Raw genomic sequence first — 20672 nt, 5'->3', positions numbered from 1 at the left:
TTTTCTTTTCATGTTTTTTGTACATTTTGTGTAATTCTAGTGGGGTGAGTGTAACGTGTAAATATGTTCAGTGTTTTATATATGTTTCATGTATAGAATTACACAAAATATTCATTTGTATGCCTGATGTGTATGTGTGTGCATCATCCCCTTTAATTTTCTGTCTGCAATGTACCAGTCATTTAATTTCCTTTTTCTGGCTCCTCCTCTTCCCTTTTGGCATGTGCCTATAAGGGAGAGGTAGGTTTATTTTGAGCTCCTCTAAATCTAATGTCATCTTTGCTTTAAAAATAATTTTTAAACAAATGTTTCTATTTTATTTTATGTATTTAATACATTTCTGTTCTGTTTGTCATTGGGGCTGAGCACATGGTGATTGCATTGCCTATTTATTTGACAAATTGTGAAGGGTGATCACACGTTTCACAGACTATTTTGTATTTCTTTCTCTCATCAGAAAGTAAATGTTGAGCTGATTCTCCCATCCTTGCCTGGTGTCCAATTATTTCCACAGAAAAAAATAACACAACGCAGACTACACCGGTCACACGAGGAGTGGAACACTCAGAATATAGATATGAACTATGGTCATATAGTATGAATTAACCCCTTCACAAACCCAGTCAGGAAGGAAGATTATTTGTAATGAAAGTGACATTTGGGAAATACAACGGTCTGAATTCAGGCGGTTGAGTAAAATGGCAGGGAGCCCATACATAAAAAGAGGAGCATAAGTACGTGTTTGGCCAATGAAATAGCAAGCGCTCTAGACAGAGAGGACTTGCGATGAGAGAGACGTTATGTCTAGGTTGTAAAACCTTGCGAATGTGTTTTGAGAAGACCATCCTTCTGCAAAACATATGTCTTGTAACGACAGACCATTTGTACATGCCCATCAAGAGGCCATGCCTCTAGTTGAGTGTGATTTAACACTCATAACCTGCGACTCATAAACCAGGGTGATTGCATCAACAATCCAGTGAAAAGTCTTTGCTTGGAGATGGACATTCATTTCATGCGTCCTTCAAAGCACACAAAGAGCTGGTCGGACAGTCTGAATTGGTGGGTTCGCTCAATGTATGTGTGTAGTGCTTGCACAGGGCATAACAAATGCAGGGACTGTTCCTCATCTGAATTAAACGGAGGAGGGAAAAAGGTTTGAAGGTGAAGCACCTGCGCTCTAAAGGGTGAGGTTAGAACCTTAGGCACATAGCCTTTCCTAGGTTGGACAGTGGCTTTTGTTAGACCCGGACCTAAATCCAGACATGAATTGTAGGCTGACAGTGCTTGCAAATCACCGACCCGTTTTACTGAGGCCAAAGCCAGCAGTAATGCGACCTTAGAAAGCACACCAATTCAACATAGTTCAGAGGCTAGAAGGAAGGCCCCTGAGTATAAATTTAGAGTAGGGACTGTAGCCGGGTGAGGGGAGTTTAGTCACCTTGCTCCCCTAAGCAACTTTATTATTTAATCATGTTTGCCTATAGAGGTGCCAGTTTCAGGTGTGTGAGACACAGATATAGTCGCCACAAATTTGAGCATTGTGCATCCAATCACTCTTAAAGAATGTACGAATTTCGGATGTGGGGCAGTTCACTGGGTCTTTGCCGTGTGAAAAGCACCAATAAGAGAACACATTCCATTTCAGTGTGTAAAGGTGTCTCGTTGATGGTGCTCTAGCTTGTAATATGGTGTTCGTAACCAATGTAGTGATTCACAATGTCGGAATGAAAAGCTCTCAGCTAGAAAGACAGCCAGTAGCTCTAGGTGGTTGACATGCCACGCCCGTTTCGCACCTGTCCAGGTATCAAAAGTTGCACTTTTCTTATGAAAATTTGACCCAGCATAACACCCTGTTGGTGGACGGCCGACACTGTCCATGTGCTAGAGCAAACAGACAGCGGCGAGTCACCGTGATGCACATGTGCCCAAGGCTCCAGGCACAATGTTGAACATTGCTTGAGCCAGTACTGGAGAGGTCTCATGTTTAAGAGACCTAACGATATGATGTTGGATGTTGCTACAATAAAACCCGGCATTCTCTGAAATGACTTCCGAGGTAATGTTTCCTAATATGAACTGAGAAAGACACAGAAGAATGGTATGTACATGCTCGTTCGTGAGGTGCGCGCACAGGTTCACAGAGTCGACAAACTTCTAAAAAGGAGATTTACTGGTAGGGGAAAAGATTTTCGCCCAGTTGACATTCATATCAGATTTTTCAGATGACAAAGCAGCAAGTGTCTGTGTTTGCTCAGTAGTGCCTCTGTTTGGCTAGTAATAACCAATTGTCGAGGTAATTCAAAACTTACACGTTAATTTTCAATGGGGCGAGTGCCGATATACGATTTTGGGAACGTGCAGGGAGAGGATCCAGAGACAGACTGAAGAGAAGGTCTTTAAATTGATACGCAGTTCCCTCAAACGTGAATCTCAAAAACCAACTGTGACGTGGTGCAATTGGTACATAAAGTACGTGTCCTTCAGATCTATTTACACAAACTAGTTATGAGGACAGTGATGCTATAAGATCTGTTTCTGAGTTAACACGAGCACGTGATTCAAGCATCTCAGATCTAGAACTAGAACTAGCCAAAGCCCATTGTCCTTCTCCTGAACGAGGAAATCATGTCTGTAAATCCCACTGTGTGTGTCGCAGTCTGGGACAGTCTCTATTGTGTTTTTTGCAAGGAACTGTGAATCTCTGCGTGCAAAACTGGCACCTCCTATGGTTAGACCACAGATTGAAAAGTGCCGGTGAAGCGAGGTGGCTGGTGTATAAGCAGAATCGATCATTTTGAACACCCAATCTGACACGTTCGTGAGGGCTTGCTATGCATTAGCGCAGTGGGACATCAGGCTTATTAATTAATCTGAAACAACCTTTATCGCATTCTTTGTGAGAAGATTGTATATTTTGGCTCAAAACATCTGCATGTCTTCGGTCAGGAACCGTGGAAGACAGAAAGCTGTTGAAATGGGGAGAAAGACAGGCAAATGGATCGTATAACCATCGATCGTTTTTAGCACCCAATCGGAAATACTCATAAGGGCTTGCCATGCGCCCACAAATGGTACAGAGGGCAATTTGATTCATTAATTTAATTATATAATGTGAGCTGACCATTGGGAAGTGTTTGTGCATAATGTGTGGGCTTTGAAGTGAACAAGAGCTCATTATTGAGAAAGTGCGAGCACTGCACTCCTTTATGAATTTTTAATTTGAATGTGAGACACAGAAATAACATTTGAACAACATTTTGAACAACAATATTACTTTCCTGACAAACAGCAGTGGGGAGAAGGGAAACAGAATTGTGCATCTGTAATCAAGCCTTCTTCAGGACGGTCCGGAAGGAATGGCAAGCTCTGCTTTCCTGCATCATAGAGCTGTGCTCATCATCAACGCTTTCGCTTGGGGGGGATATTTCCCATCTGCGCGATACTCGCGCTGAGGCGGCTTAACCAGCAGCTCGGCAGTGACTTTTGGTGGTGCTGAGGCAGCCGGCCTGGGGTTATTAGCCAGTCGCTGGCTATATACACACACACGCACACACACACACACTGGCGGGCAAAAGTTATTTTACTCTTATTGTACTTTTATTCACCAAAGAACTGGTCACAATGTATTGTCAGGACATTAATATTGTGAAAAATGTATACTACAATTTGAAAAAACTCCTTAAACTACTGTAAAGAGTTCTCATAAGCATTCATCAACAGTTGGAATTTTAAAGAAAGAAAATGCAGAAAGAGGTAGTTCAAAGGAAACTGGAGCCTGATGGGCCACAACCATCATTATTTAAAAGTATTTGCTTGTGAATATTTACAATTTTGGTATTAAAATGATCCATAAAAGTGTTACATAAATTTTTAGAAAAGCCTGTTAGCATGCTCATCCACTGGACCAGAACGGGAGCCCCCTTTCTAGTGAGATCAGATAGGGGGCTGGCTTTACAACTTTTACCTTTGGTAGTAGCCAGCCAGCCCCAGAAACTGTATCATCGCTGATGTTTTGTTAACTTGAGGTTGCACCCGTCCATGACCCAAGTGGAACCCCATATACTGAGCTTCCATCAGCCCAATTGCGCGCTTCTTCGGGATGGCCGCGAGCCCCGCCTTTCGCAGCGACCTCAGGACAGCTCTCAAAAGTTGTATGTGCCGTTGCCAATAATTACTATAAATGATGACATCATCCAAATAAGTGGCAGCATATGCCGTATGTGGCCTGAGAATTTTATCTGAGATGCTGGAATGTGGTGGGGCCCCCGAACAAACGAAATGGAACAGTAACAAATTGGTGTAAGACAAACGGTGTGGAAAATACTGTTTTCTCTCAGGAGATTGGAGTTAAGGGGATTTGTCAATAACCTTTGGTTAAATCCAGTGTCGAATAAAATTGAGCTGCGCCCAACCGATCAAGCAATTTATCAATCAAGGGCATTGGGTACGCATCAAATTTAGACACCATGTTCACTTTTCGATAATCTACACAGACTGGACCGTCCTATCACTCTTAGGTACCATAAACACCAGGCTAGCTAGTCGCTGTGCGACTCTTCTATTATGCCCATGTCAAGCATCACCTCTAATTCTTCCTGAATTAACTTTTTTGAAGGCGATGGGGCGGCTACGAACCACCTCCCCCGGGGTGGTATTGATGTGGTGCTCTATGAAGTTTGTGCGACCGGGGAGAGGCGAGAACACGTCTGCGAATTCCGCTTGCAACTTGGCCACGTCTGTGAGCTGCAACGGTGAGAGGTGGTCTCCACACTGGACCGGGGTGAACTGATTAGGTTTGAGAGCCACCTCCATCCTGAGCTCCACCCTCTCTGGGACTACTGTCACTAAGGCCACAGGGACTACCTCCCTCCAAGATTTTAGGAGATTGAGTGGTAAAGTTGACATGCCCAATACCTATATGTTGGCTTAACCTCATAATTGAGATCTCTGACTCGCTGCATGACCTCAAAGTGCCCTTGCCACTTGGCAAGTAATTTAAAGCTTGAGGTGGGCAGTAATACAAGCACTTTATCTCCCAGTGCAAATTCTCGTAGTCGAGTACCCCTGTCATATAGTCTGCTTAGACGTTCCTGAGCTTGGAGCAAATTCCCTTGTGTTAGTTTACCCAAAATGTGGAGTTTTTCTCTAAGATCAAAAATGTACTGAAAAATTTACTGATTCATTTTTGCTTTTTGAAGGTCCCTCTTCCCATATGACGTCAAGCGTAGAGCATGGCCAATGCCCATACAGCAGCTTGAATGGGGAAAACCTTGTGGAGGCTTGTGGGACCTCTCAAAATTCAGTGGAACATGGATTGAGCCATTTATCCCAATTTCTAGCATTCTCATGTATGAACCTACGAATCATATTTTACAGGGTTTTATTAAATAGTTCCACCAACCCATCTGTTTGTGGGTGGTAAACACATGTGCAAATTGATTTAATACCTAATAATTCATATAGTTCACGTAGTGTTCGTGACTTAAATGCAGTGCCTTGATCAGTGAGGATTTCTTTTGGAATCCACACTCGGAAGATAGGGAGATGTTGCACAGGTTCGCTGCTTACGGAAATCGCATTGCATAGTCCACCAGAACTAATGCAAAGCGATGCCCACGTGCGGTCCGTTTTAATGGCCTGACGAGGTCTATACCAATTATTTCAAAGGCTACCTTGATTAGCGGTAGAGGGTGCAAAGGCGTTTTTGGGGTGGCCGGTGAATTCACCAACTGACATTCATGGCATGTTGCACACCACCTGCGAATATCCCCGTGAATGCCTGGCCAAAAAACAGGGGCCATTATTCAGTTGAGTGTTTTTTCCTGTCCTAAACGTCCGGCCATTGGATTATGGTGAGCCACCTGGAAGAGAGCTTCCCGACTGCTCTTCGGGACTAATAACTGGGTTGCATTTTCTTTTGTTTGAGTGTCCTGCATCACTCGATACAACCAATTATCTTTGATAATTGAAAAATATCGATTACTCTCACTTGGTCAAATGCGTGTTTGAGGGACTCATCACATCGTCACGGCTCTAGAGGGAAATCCCCTTCAAGGAAGATACTAGATTACATTATCTAGTCTTAGAGATATGATACAAGTATACATCATTTAAACATAGTTTTACAAATACTATTGTACAATTTCGATTTCTTTTCTTTAAAAGTATAGCATCAAATAAAATAAAAAAAACACTAAATGCACCTTTACTGATTTGTAAACATTATAAACCTCCCACACAGCAATCCAAATTTTTGTAATTTTTCCCATTTTTTTACCCATGGACCTCTCACATGGTCATTATTAAAAAATGTCCCTATTTCCTTCATGCACAAACTCTTGCTGTGCCTCTGCCTCATAAAAGCATGTTGAAAGCCACAAGTCTTCTTTACGCTATGCCACATTTCTGCTGCATTTTTGTATGCAACACTGGCTGCCAAACACATTCATTAGTGTATACATATCATGTTTGAGAGAGAGGACTATTCATGAAAAATGAGTAACAGATGAAAGCCATATTTCTTTTCGGGTGTCATCTCAATGATGGTGGTGAAAGATTAAGTAATAATTCAAAAGAAAACTAGTTTGATCTATTTAAAAATGTGTCAGGGGGGACCTCGAACATGTGTATAGCTCAAAGGAAACATGATTTAGAACTCTCTGGAAAATGTAAAATACGAGGTACCCAGATCCTGACTTCAGACATATACAGTATATCACTGTAATGCATATGTGTTGTAGACTGGTACACTGGTAAAGATTAGCGTTTGAAAACCATAGTGATTTTTTCCTTTTCATTTTTAAGTAGTAGGCTACAGTATGTACAGTTTGACATAACTGAAATATCTTTCACGAAACACAATAATTAATTAAATATGATTACATCTCGTAATATGTCTATGACACAGTTGACTTAAGGGAGAAATTCTCCTTTGAAATATGTAGTTTCCAAAATTTTCTGCCAACAAAACATAATTTACAGTAGCAAAAAATAAATAATATATAAATAATAATTTGGCTATAACACTAATGATAATACCAACTTAAGAGCTAGTTTTAAGACTAGCACTTATATAAGGAAGTCCAAGAAGCAACTGAACATAAAGGAAAGAATATATATTTTTAAATATTGCATAAATAATACATTTGGGATCCCTGATTTTGTCAAGCATCTGTAATTGGAAGATTTTCCAGATGATATCCTATATACAGTATATCAGGGTTTTTTTCAGATATGAATAGGGCTTGCACAATAGTCTGTCTTTTCAAACATATTTCTTAACACAACTTTGGTATATTGTGAGCGGTAGGGTAAATTAAAGGGAGTTGCACACCAGATATGTCTGACGGATGACATGGCCTCTCTAGGCTGCTCAAAAATCTGCAGCACTACGGAGCGTAACTCGCATATTTTCCATTAAATTAGACCAAATAATTATCAAAGGACATCGATTTTTACTTTAATTTCACTTTCATTCTTGAAGTTCAAAAACCTTTGTAACTTTTGTGTGCATGCGTCCTTTGCTAGGAGCTCTAACCCATCCTATGTTGTGATTCCTGTGTCTTGCAACCTGATTAAGAAAATGTTACATCACCCACTTGTGGTTTCCCAGTGTGAGCGGTAGGGAAAATTAAAGGGAGTTGCACACCAGATATGTCTGACGGATGACATGGCCTCTCTAGGCTGCTCAAAAATCTGCAGCACTATGGAGCGTAACTCGCATATTTTCCATTAAATTAGACCAAATAATTATCAAAGGACATCGATTTTTACTTTAATTTCACTTTCATTCTTGAAGTTCAAAAACCTTTGTAACTTTTGTGTGCATGCGTCCTTTGCTAGGAGCTCTAACCCATCCTATGTTGTGATTCCTGTGTCTTGCAACCTGATTAAGAAAATGTTACATCACCCCCTTGTGGTTTCCCAATGCTATTAAACCAGATTGTTGAACAGAAGGAAATCTGAGTGAATTTGAAAGCATTTTGTTATAAAATATGGTAATGGTAAATCTGGTCCTCCTCTTTTTACAGTATTCAGACCTTAATGATGCAGTAGCACTGTCTGTAAATCATTCAACAAAAATCTAAAAGGTATGCAGTTAAAACCATTAGTAAGAGTGTTTACTGGGGGTTTACAACTGTAATTGGATACACAGAAAGGCACACAAGCACTTACTCAAAGAATAATATGTGAGTGAGAGGTAGTGTAAATTTGAATGACCTTTTTTTTCTCAAAGAGAGTAGCATACAGCTGGCCATTTCCTGAGTACAGAACAATTTCTCCTTGTTCTTACTCTTTACATATTCCAACCACATGTAAAAGTATCAAAATATTTATGGAGACAATCAGGTGTGCCAATGATTTATAGTGTGTAGGCTCTACTTCTAGCCCTAAACAAAAGAAAATGTCTGAGTTACTGTGGGACTCAAGGGAAGTTCTTAAGGTCTGTAGTTGTCATTTTTCAATGATGACATCCTCGGAAAGTGTTTTAAGAGGGAGCTACTTTTTTTACTGTCTGACTGAGGGAGAAAATACAGTCACATTATGTATAAAGCTGGACCCCTGCTTCTCTTTAAAACCATCACACCTGGCCCACTCTCCAGTTTTAGCCCAAGTATTTCACCTCTGTGTAACACAACACCAAGAGATCAACAGATGCCTGGGAAAATTATAGCCAAACAACCTTACTGATGACTTCTGATAAGCGCTTTTCATTCCTTTACTCTTAAAATACTTAATTTGACCTGGTATGGATGTGGAGTTTCTTAAAATAAATTCATTGTATGTTTAGAAAATTGTTACATTTGTATAATAATTTATAGTATGTTTCATATATATGTGCTTTTGAATGCAGATATGCAGGAAATAGAATGAAAATGCATGCGTTTGATGAAGATCTACTCATGTTTTTGTTATGAAAAGAATTCTGAATTCTAATCATTTAAACATACACTTGGTAGTTGACATGAAATACTTTTGGAAAGTTGACATTTCCAGTGGTGTGAAATGCTATGCACTATATAAAACAGCATTTTGCTCATTATTTGATAATTATTACGCATGCAGCTTTTATGACTACATATTATTGTACTTAAAATAATGAATTTCTTACACCGGAACCATTGAAAATAAATAACAGTGAAGGCAAAAAGGTGGTTAAAAATGGTGAAAAACCTAACTGGTTATTAAAAATGGTGAAAACCTAAAAAAAATGGCAACCAGTTAGAGAACTTATCTTTCCTTATACATTCATATTAATTTTAACCTAAAATCTTGATGTTGATGATAAAGTTTTGCGGCAACTATACAACTACACATTTGTGTAAATTGTTTCATTGAGGTAATATGTTTAAAATTTGAATGCTTAACACACACACGCACGCACGCACGCACACACACACACACACACACACACACACACACACACACACACACCACACATGTTGGTCTACCTATCATTATGAGGACTTTCCATAGAAATACGGAACTTATACTTTACAAACTATAGATACTATCCTCTAAACCTAACACAACCCCTAAACCTAACCCTCACAAAAAACTTTCTGCATTTTTACATTTTCAATAAAACATAATTTAATATGTTTTTTAAGCTATAAATTAGGGGACACTAGAAATGTCCTCATAAACCACATTTATAGCATAATACCCTTGTAATTTTGTAACCTAAAAATTTGTCCTTGTAAACTACATCTTATTGGAATAAATTCCAGTCCTAATTTTATTGCTTTTTGAATCAAGAGGAAAAGTTGTGGGAAGGATAGCTGCTGTAAACGTGTAGTTCAGTGCTGCCTTAAAACCCAGCTCAGGACTGTGTCGACTTTGGCTCTACTTATCTGTCACTAGCTATAAATCACAAATGCTGGAAAATAGATTGATTAGCTCGGCTTCTGTAAGAGAAGCACTGAAATAACAATGTGTTTATTAAAATCTACCTCCAAGAGTTGTTGGGCTTTCTGGATGACTCTTGTTAAAGTCATTTTTAATTAAATAACAAGTTCCAGACAATGTAAAAAAGATTTTCTCATTATCTCCCACTGTTCATTTCTCTTTAGTGGAGTTTTGGAGGTAGCCACACCCTGGCTGGCCATTGGCTCAGGGCTGCAATGAGGAGATTTAAACTGTTTGAAGGGAGAGAGCTGGAGGACTCAGGACATTGCTGGTCAGAAGGGCCCTGAACACCTAGTCTGATCTTGCAAACAGGTGCTTGCAGTAATAAGCTCTCAGTCAGCGTAGCAGGGATACCACTGTGGCAGGAAATACTGTGGGGTAAGGCAGCTGTAGCTTCATTATTGTCTCTGCATGGACTTCTTTTTTTACTTCTGTAAAAATGTCTTATGATGTTTTTGATTGGGTTGTAGTGATTTAATATAAATGCTATTTGTGAAAATAAAAAAAAATACTTTAATTGTTAGTTATTGCTTTTATAATTATGAATTTAATTAATCAAATATTACTAATTAAAATGTTAAACCTTTGATTGTCCTCTATGTAACTGCTACCTTTTTGGTATGAGCTTAATGTTTGTAGTTAGAAGAAAAGTTATGAAGCCTATCAATGATGAACCAATTGTGGATGATTCATAAGATTTGTCATCTTAAAAGTTGGTGCAATAATTTCTAGTTTAAAAGATGATCATCTAAATTTCAATTAATAATGGTTAATAATGCAAAGAAGGCATTACAATTGTATTTAATTAAAAAAATGTGGAATAAGATATGTTTGAAGTCAAGTGCTGGTCAGCAGCCCATGATGTAATTTAAAGCCCTTAATGTTTCTGTATATAGTTTTAAATAATCCTTCCATAACCTATTTTTAAATTATCAAATTATTCTCCCTCTGCATTATGTATTGCTGAGGTATTTCTCATGCTTCATAAACTGAAATCTTCCTAACCCTTGCAAATGAAGGTTCCACTTAGAACTGCAAATAATTCTACAGCCTGATGCTTCAAAGGAATGTTCTGGGCTAAACTGACAACATTTGTGGCACAATGTTGATTAGCACAAAAATATATATTTTTTACTCATCCCACATTCAAAAAAAAAGAAGACACTTACAATGGAAGTGAATGTGGCAGTCCATACATTTTAAAATACACTTCGTTTCAAAAGAATAGCCAAAAGATGTAAACCATATGCGTGTTAAACATGATTTTGGTGCCATAAAATCAGGGATTTACTCTGTTTCCCAGATTACAGGGTTCACCAACATTTCATTGGCATAATATTGAAGTTGTAATATTGGATATAACTTCACACAACTATGGTTAGCTAGCAATTTTATCACACTAAAATCATATTTACATGTAAAATGTTTACATCTTGTGGCTATAATTTCGAAAAAGTGTGTAGCTTAAAGTTTATGGACTGGCCCCATTCACTTCTGGTGTAAAAGCCTTACAGTAACCATAATACTGTAGAAAGAACCAGTAGAAATTATGTTTTGTGGTAATCAACATTATGCCACAAATGCTGTTGAGTGAGCTTAACTTGATTTGAACCAGGAACACTCATTTAAGTTCCAAAAAGAGCATTAATTCTCTAGTTCTTTAGGTGCTTTAAAGAACCTAGGATTCGTTATGCTATAATATCAAGAACGTTTTAATCTCCAAAGAGCCATATAGCTCAACTCAAGAAAAACATTAAATGTGGCCATCATCTGTGACTCAACATTTTTTTTTTTTTTTTTAACGGTATCTCCTTTTCTTTTTCTCTATAAATACAGTATGCATTTATTTTCTTGCTCAGTCCCGCTGTCTCTTGTCACATTTACTGGTTTCTCAGGCATATCTTTAGCAATTAATCAGTTTGGACCCCACTATTAGACAAGGTCTAAGATCCATCCACCTCTTTTGACAAATTAAGAGGAAACGCTACTGTGTTGGCTTTAGGTATTATTGGAAGCCAAGATCAGATGAATAGCAGATGTTGCATGTAGCCTGCTGTGAAGGGGAGGTTCATTATATGCTGTCTGTGCACTACACACATTTAACAGAGTCGGTCTTGGGCTTCTGTACCCTTATCAAGGCTGCTGTGGTTTCGGTCCCTAAAGGTATTTACTAAGGAGAATGAAATGAGTCAGTACCTAGACAAAAGCTTAATTGCTTTCAGCTCTCGTCAGTTGAAGAGTGAAGGGGAAAATCACTTGGGTTTCATGTTTGTGGCTTACAGTCTCCACTCCTCACCTCACCACCTCCCTCACTATGCATCAGTAAATCCTGAATCTCCTTCCTAATGGTGCAACTGAGGCATTGCTTCAAATGCAGAGGAACAGAGGAACTTTGTCTTCTGCTAAATGTGTTTCAGAAGAGGAGAGGGCATGGTACAGTCTGGCTTTCTGTTTCTCCCGCCCTCTAACTAACTCAATTTAGTCTCCCCTCAGAACGTGATTTATGTTGTCCACAGTCTGTTTGTATGTCTTACTGCTTGTAGGTCTGTGCCCTTGTAGTTCGTAAAAGCCATGAATGAGTCACAGTCACAGCACTAAAAGGTTATATTTTGACTTGGTATTGAGATCCAACAGAATACCGCCAATGGCCAGTTTGCTGTCTGGATCTTTTCTGTTATGAACAAGGCTCTGTTAAACATCCTTTCAACATCTTCTTATTGCAGGCATTTCTCTGGACACTGTTTATTGACACGTTCACAAGGAATGGAGTAGAAGTTTTTAAAGATCACGAATTACAAATGCTGGGATTTCCATTGTGTAAAACTCAAGGTGATTCTTTGGACATGAGTAAGGCCAGTGGTTCTCAAATGGAGGGTCATGACCTGAAAATTTCAGGTCTATTTTAATAAGGACAGCAGGGAAGAACAATGGTGGAATTTCCAATCTGCAATGCAGGAACTGAATTTGGACTTTGCGCTAAAAACAGACGTGGTATTGAAACGTCTTAGCGCAATTACCTATTTCTCAGGAAAATAGCAAATTGCGCTTTGCGCAACTTCATTACCATACAATACACCCACAGTTTGCCCACATACATCCACAGTTACTGCAAACACTCCAACCCACACCTACTTGCGCTGGCACGAAAATTTTGCTTAGAATTAGATCAGAAAATTGGATAAGACGTAGCACACTTTGTGCGTAGCACTGCTCTTTGCGTGCTTACGAAAATAGAGCCAATTGTTTCTAAGCAGCTTTACAGACAATCTTGCCTTAATGTCTTAAAGGGGTCATGTCATGAGGAATAAAATTGTCCTTGATATCTTGACATATAAGAAGCCATTGTGCTAGAAATTTACTTTAAGTTTGCAGAGTGCAATGAAAGACAATGTGAGCTACAAGCTAATGGCTGCCGTCTGATCAGTATTGTATTTGCCAGAATGTCCTGTATTGTGGTATGAACACATTGGGACACCCATTATCACATATTTAAAGGGATAGTTCTCCCAAAAATGAAAATTATCTCATCATTTACTCACCCTAATGCCATCCCAGATGTATATGAATTTCTTTCTTCAGCAGAACACATTTGAAGAAAAACAGAAAAATATCTCAGCTCAGTAGATCCTTATAATGGACACGATTTTTGATGCTCCAAAAAGCACAGACAATCAGCATTGACGTCATCATACAACTCCCATAGTTAAATGAATGTCTTATAAAGCGATACGATCATTTTTGGTGTGAAAAATTAAAATATTTAAGTACTTTTTAATGAATAAATGATCGCTTCCGTTAAGCACCAGTATGCGCATTCACGAGTGCAGTGAAACAGTCATGGGCAATCCCCTCCCTCAGTCGACTGGTGAACATCCCGTATATCCCATGACACAGTAGAAGCTGCCACACTACAGAGGCGAACACTCCTGTCGACTGTCCATTACAGCTGTATACAGATATATTAACCCTTCACATTTGCAGCTTATGTTGTCTGGACTATTTTCACCGTTCTTAGCGTTATAGCATTATTGCATCACCATATCTTGTATGCTTAGTAATATAAATATTCAGGAGCAACAGTATGCTAACTTTGTTTAGTTGCCGATTGTTATTTAGTCAGAACAACTTGAGTAGTTTGATTGTATGCTTCACATAAATTAGGACATTTAGCTTAATGATTAATGATTGCCTACACTTTTGTAAATTGCTTGCATGTTTTCATTGTTTTATTCTTGGAAAACACGGTTCAAAGAGTGTTGGCGGGGGGTGTTTACATTTCAAAGATGTTAGCCAATCATAAAACAGTTGAAGTCTTAAAGGGGACAGCACAGAAAACTAAGTGTTTCAGACAGAGAGCCATTGGAAAAAGGTAATTTAATACTATATTATAATATATTTATTGTTTTGTTTTAACTAACATTATAAGTGAACTTCGGGGAAAACAAAGGAAAAATTACCCCTATAAATGCCACTAGTAAACAAGCCCAAAGCAACTGTGGCAAGGCAAAAACTCCAAGAGATGTTTGATTAGTGGAGAAACTTTGAGAGGAATCAGACTCAGCTGAGGGAGCCTCTCCTCTTTTGACAACAGATGTACATATGCCAATTTTATTTTGCAATATAGTATGTGTACTACAAAGTCATGTGTTCAAATTGCACCTCTGCTGTTATTCATTAAAAAATTTAAATTTTCCATGTCATGTTAATAATTTTGCATATTGTTGAGCCTATGCAGTTCATGGTAATGTTAAAGGAATATTCAGGTTAAGCTCAATCAACAGCATGTTTGGCATAATGTTGATTACCAAAATTTGTTTTTATTTTGAAATCAATGTTACAGTGAAGCACTTAAGATAAATTCTTCAGTTAAACTTATGAAAATTTGTAGCTGTTTTTATGGTCATTTTGGGGGTTTACTGTGTTACATCATCATGTCAACAAATGTGTAAAATTGGATATAAATCTACACAGAAAAGATTAGTAATAGATTTGATCACACTAAAATCATGTTACCATGCATAATGTTTAATTCTTAGCTATACATTTGAAACAGTGAGTATGTCAATGTTTAGGGATTGGTCAGTATTTGTAAGTGCCTCACTGTAACCCAGATATTTGCTTTTTTCAACAACAAAAAAAGCAAAAAAAAAGTCTAAATATATTTTTGGATTAACCAACATTATGCCACAAATGCTTTTAACTGAGCCAAAATTGTAGTGAACCTGCAATATTCCATTAATGAAGGTCAATGTGTGATTTTAAGCAAATTCTTTGTTTACTTCTGTATGAAAAAAAGTGTAAATGTTTACTATGTTGCCACATGATATCCAATGTAAAATCCTAAAGCAAAACCAGTTAAGATTCACTGTTGTATGAAAATCATGAGATAAAAACACATGTTGAGAGTACTACATATTTCCCGAGTAATTCATGGACTGTGATTTATAATTTTGTTTGCATGCATTGGCTAGTTAAGTCAAGTCATTTTTATTTGTATAGCACTTTTCACAACACACATCATTTCAAAGCAGCTGTACAGAAAACTATAATATCTATAAAGTCTTAGAGACATCATTGTGTAGTTTAATTAAATATGAGTGTAAATTGTGTATTAAAATTAAATAATTAAATAATAATTGTATTTGTAACCCCAATGAGCAAGCTGAAGGCGACTGTGGCAAGGAACACAAAACTCCATAAAATAATGGTTAATGGAGAAAAATAACCTTGAGAGAAATCAGGCTCACTGTGGGGGCCAGTTCTCCTCTAACAGCATGAATATAAAGCCAATATTAGTTATTTGTGTGAAGTAAGTGTTAAGGGCCAGTGTTTAAACAAAGATTTTGTATGAACTGTGAGATTAATGACTGACTACATGGGTTACATGGGTTGTGTGGGCAATAAGTCTTTTGAGCATTGAGGAACTGCTGCTGCTGCTGCTGTTGTGATGTGTATAGGTATAGAACCTTTTCTGTGTGTGTTTGTGTATGTGCCTGCAGACTCAAAAATCCCTTCAGTAGAGGCAGGACAGAAAAGAGTTGGCAGGTCTTTCTCTTATCCTCTCCAAGATAAATAAAAGAGAGAAGAGAAACCGGCAAAAATGAAATAAAATCACTGACAGAAAGCAATAAAGGAGACCCTAAAAGGGCCTTGCAGCTCTTGCATGTGTGTGGTGTCTGGGCCTGTGATGTGGGCTACAGCAGGATGGTCATGGACCTAATCATGTCTCAACACTACACCATCCAATCCAGAAATCATCAAGGAGCCAGTGAGGTCATGGGAGAGACTATGCAGCAGGTTTCAGGGAGAGCACGGTGGTTTCGTTTTTTAACTAGATTTTTACCTCTGGTGATGTATCAACTAAAAGAGATAATGCAAAGGGAAATATATTTGGAATCATTGTTACTTATGGAAAAGTTCTTAATACTACATATTGTTTTAAATGACTATTAATATGAAATAAAAACTGCAATCTTTGATTCTGAGGAAGAAACCTTGTGTGCAAGGTTTTGCACATGCAGATATTATGTGCAATTGTTGTAGTATATACTCGCATATAGACCTCAATACTAAACATACAAATTTAAAACAATGACAATCAACAAGTGAAAGTAAAATGCTTGTTACTTGTTGTGTGTCATCAGTAATAACAAAAACAATAGCATCAGCATAAATAAAGTCTACAGTAAAACAGTAAGCCTACAACAGTAACCACATCATTTATTCATGCTACAATGCATGACTGGAGCCTGCAAATCTGTATGAAATCAGCAACATTGTTTAATATGAAATTGTTTATTCAGGCAAGATGTTGGGACAACATTTAGGGGAATATAGTTAGTCTAACGTGTGTTATGAAGATATAAAGTCTCTTATGCAGGTCAAGCTGGTCCATATGCTAGATTTAGAGGGGCTTTGGGTGAAGACCAACTTCAACTTCAACAAGCCAAGGCCAGCTTGGCCAGGCTAGGAATTAAATGATTTACATATCTTGTGTTGTTATTAGGTAATTTGCTAAACTACAAATCTATAGTTGCCTTGACAAGAATGTATTGGCTTAGTGAGCCTTTTTAGATTTGATGAATGAACAAATTCAAATAGCAATTATGACAATTATTGATGGAATTCAAAAATCATAATAAAATTACATTGCCTTGACTTTTCAGATTTAATCTTAGATCAATAGTCTAATACAATGGAATGGTTCTCCTTATCCACATCCATATCTTTTAAAAATAACAGCCGCTAGCAATGTTTTCTGCTTGGTTGGCTGATCCTTATGACATGGGCTCCAGATTTTTTGGTGCTTCTGTTCACATATCCACCTTGGTCCTGAGGGAGCGCTCTGTCTTTTCATTTTAGCATTTCTGTCATTCCACATCTGCTTCTGACTCTTTGATGCATGTTGTTCCGTGTTTATATTTAAGCTCCATACTCCATGCACATATTTCCTTAATGTTCAAAACAAAGTATCCGATGATTGAGTGATGAAGCGCATTAAAATTCAATGACACTTGATACTGTGATACAATCACGTGTGGAAATTGAAGCTCTTGTTTGATCTGGTTGTCAGCGTCTGTTTATTACAGTGTTATTAATGGTTTATTATAGTAGTTTGTGACTTATGAAGAAATAAGCAGAATGCAGAGAGCTAAAGTAACATATTGTTTTTACAGGTTATGCAATGTCAATTTTGGTCCTTTTGGCTCACAGGGGCCCTCTCATTTCTATTGCATAATGGCTAGATACAGTATGTATGTCTCATGCTTATGTTCTGCATGTATATTTTTTTATGAAGTTATATATTATGTATATTTTACAACTGTTGACTCATTTCAATATTTTTATTTGTTTATTTTACATGTTCACATACTGCCTAAATATGGTTCAACATATCATGTAAAGATTATTGCATAACAGGTAGTTATTATTGATCCTTATATACTGGATCCTTGAATAACTCCAAGTGTACATAAAAAATATTGTATTTAAAATGTTGATTACTATTTACTATTTTGAATTAACTTTAGTATGAACTATTTGATGGTTATTTTATATAAATCCCAATTTTTTTCCAAGACAAATTTAACAGACCACACAAGACCAGATATGAAGTATGTTAAATTAGGTATGCTGGGATCCTGCTTTCCAATGATGCTCAACAAATGAAAGTTATTTGTTTTAAAGCAAACAAATACTATGCCATTATTTGTAAGCATAATTATTTTCTAACATCCTATATTTATATATAGATGTTTTAAAAGGTTTGAATGGCATCACTGCCAATGAGGATTACATCATTTAGTTAGATGGTTTCCATGCTCCCAAAAGACCATTGTGGTTGTATATGTGCAATTAATGGTTTGGATAGAATGTGCTTGGCAAGCATACAGTCTGCCCAGTTCCTACTGTAGATTTAGACATCTATAACACTGTCCTTGTAAAACAAATTTTGCCCATTAAGCATAATGTAATGTCTTGCACATTGATTTTCATCATGTGTGTAGCATGCAAATCAAGCTCTTTACTGGAAGGTGAGACCACAAACCCTAAGAAAAATTTGATATTTTGAGTATGCTGGTAAAGTCGACCACACCATCAATATAACGTTCTCAATGTTTGTCTGCTTTCTTTCAGAAAACATGATCATTAGATTCAACTGGCTGAAAAGTGGCCTCTTTCTTTTGGGGATGCTCTTTATAGTGTCCCATCTTGTGCTCTCTGAGGAGGTGGCTGCTGGAGATAAAGAAGTCACATTCAGCCATGTCTACAGAATTGATTCTGGTTGTAAGCAGGATTCCCAGAGTGGCCTGCTTTCCCAGGATCAAGCCTCAGAAGGACAGATTGTCACAGTGGATGGAGAGAATGATATTGTCTTCAAGCACAACATTCATGTAAAGTCAGCTGGTTGTGGGTGTGCAGACTCAGAGGACTTCAAAGCCCTAATGTACCGTGTCAATGGCCTGGAGGAAGAGGTCACCTACCTAAAGAGTCAATGTGCTCAGGGCTGCTGCAAAGGAGGGTCAGGTATTTAAAGAAACTAAAAACCTAGAAAGCCAGTATAGTCCATGAACACCCCTGATACTGGATATTATGCATGCGTTCCTTTCGTTTTTTTTATTAGGGCAAGTGATATACCAAAGAACAGAATTAATACTCAAACTCAGAGACTTTATATTGTGATAGGAATTAACTATATACTGGGGGGTTGTTTATTGATATGGATTTTACCTTTATTGTGCCATTGATAAAAATATGTGATTTGCATTTTGACTACAGTCTTTCTCAAAGGCCCTATTTACACCTGGTATAAACATCCACCTCGGGTGATCCAATCACATGTATTCAGATGAGACAGGTCGCTGTTTACACCTTGTGTCTCAAAGCCATCTCCTGTGAATACATTTTTGGAAGGGGAGGGCCTCTAATTTTGTGACTACATACAAAACTCACTAAGTCAATGTGGTACTGCATGTTTATAAAGCTGAAAAGTTGTAAAAAAAAAAAAAAAAAGCTGCAGCTTGCGCCTCTGCAGCCCCCTTGCACGTCAGTGACCTAGTCTCATATAATGAACGTTACTATAACTACATTTTTGCAGACTGAGTTTTATATGCTGAATTCTACATTTTGCTACAGTTTCTTGGTGAAATTAACACTAGAGGCACTTCAACAACTGTGGGTCTTATTCACTTTCACACAAATCACAACTACAATGGCTGATTATGACTTTACAAGCACAACCTTTTTGCTCTATTACTCACACACTGTTGTGTTATGATATCGAATACTTTTATGTTAACGCATCATTTGAAAAACATAACATTTTAACACTTGTATTACAGACCCACCCACATTTGCACACTTTTTTCAATGTATTTAACTTCTGCTGTAGCCCACCTGAATACTGCCATTCATGCCAAGTCAAGCAATCAAGCTGACACATGAGATAAAAGTGTCATAGAAGCAACACAAAATTATGTGGTGCTTTTCATGTTTCATTGAATTTAGAACACTATTGGTTAAGTTTAGGTGGTGGTTTAGGGTAAGGTTGTCTGTTTTGTTCAACTCTCATTTGCTTTTAAAAAAAATATTGGTTAGGTTTAGGTTAAGTTTTAGGTTAGGGAGGTACTATGTACTTATTAAAACCTCAGACTTATATTCACCTTAAAAACCTTGTTTGATTACGAATCCATTTAATTGGCTTTTGGCCCCCCCATTGGACATGTAATTAGGAAACTGCAGCTAAACGTGTAAGAAAGCACATCATTTTGTTTTGCAAAAATTTTGCCAAAGTCATGTAATGTTCATGAAACTAGGCTGAAAAGTTATGTAATGTCTAGTGCAAATGTATATATATATACACACACACTTGTGGCCAAAAGTTTGGAATAATGTACAGATTTTGCTGTTATGCAAAGAAATGTGTACTTTTATTTACCGTAGTGGCATTCAGCTGATCACAATGTATAGCCAGGACATTAATAATGTTAAAAATTAACATTTCAATTTGAAATAAAATGTCAGAACTTCTTAAATTACTTCAAAAAGTTCTCATCAAAAAATCCTCCATGTGCAGCAATGACAGCTTTGCAGATCCTTGGCATTCTAGCTGTCATTTTGTTCAGATACTCAGGTGACATTTCACCCCACGCTTCCTGTAGCACTTGCCATAGATGTGGCTTGTCGGGCAATACGCAAGCACCTCACAGTCTAGCTGATCCCACAAAAACTCAATGAGGTTAAGATCATAACACTCTTTC

General features: G+C 37.7%; 2 protein-coding genes across 2 annotated transcripts in view; one reads left to right on the top strand and one right to left on the bottom strand.

The window, feature by feature from the left end:
* Positions 1 to 20672, bottom strand: part of si:ch211-14a17.10 (nuclear factor 7, ovary) — a 278448-nt gene that overhangs the window by 40079 nt on the left and 217697 nt on the right. The window lies entirely within an intron of this gene.
* The window catches only part of LOC127648833 (tenascin-N-like), a 42507-nt gene continuing 31997 nt past the window's right edge, over positions 10163 to 20672 (top strand). Inside the window, exons 1-2 of the mRNA XM_052133606.1 lie at positions 10163 to 10290; positions 18550 to 18939. Of these exons, the coding sequence (XP_051989566.1) occupies positions 18555 to 18939 (385 nt within the window). The 5' untranslated portion in view covers positions 10163 to 10290; positions 18550 to 18554. The remainder of the gene's footprint in view (positions 10291 to 18549; positions 18940 to 20672) is intronic.

Source organism: Xyrauchen texanus, chromosome 9, assembly GCF_025860055.1.
Source record: "Xyrauchen texanus isolate HMW12.3.18 chromosome 9, RBS_HiC_50CHRs, whole genome shotgun sequence".
In the NCBI taxonomy this organism is placed as follows: domain Eukaryota; kingdom Metazoa; phylum Chordata; class Actinopteri; order Cypriniformes; family Catostomidae; genus Xyrauchen; species Xyrauchen texanus.
This window is presented reverse-complemented; position numbering and strand designations above follow the sequence as displayed.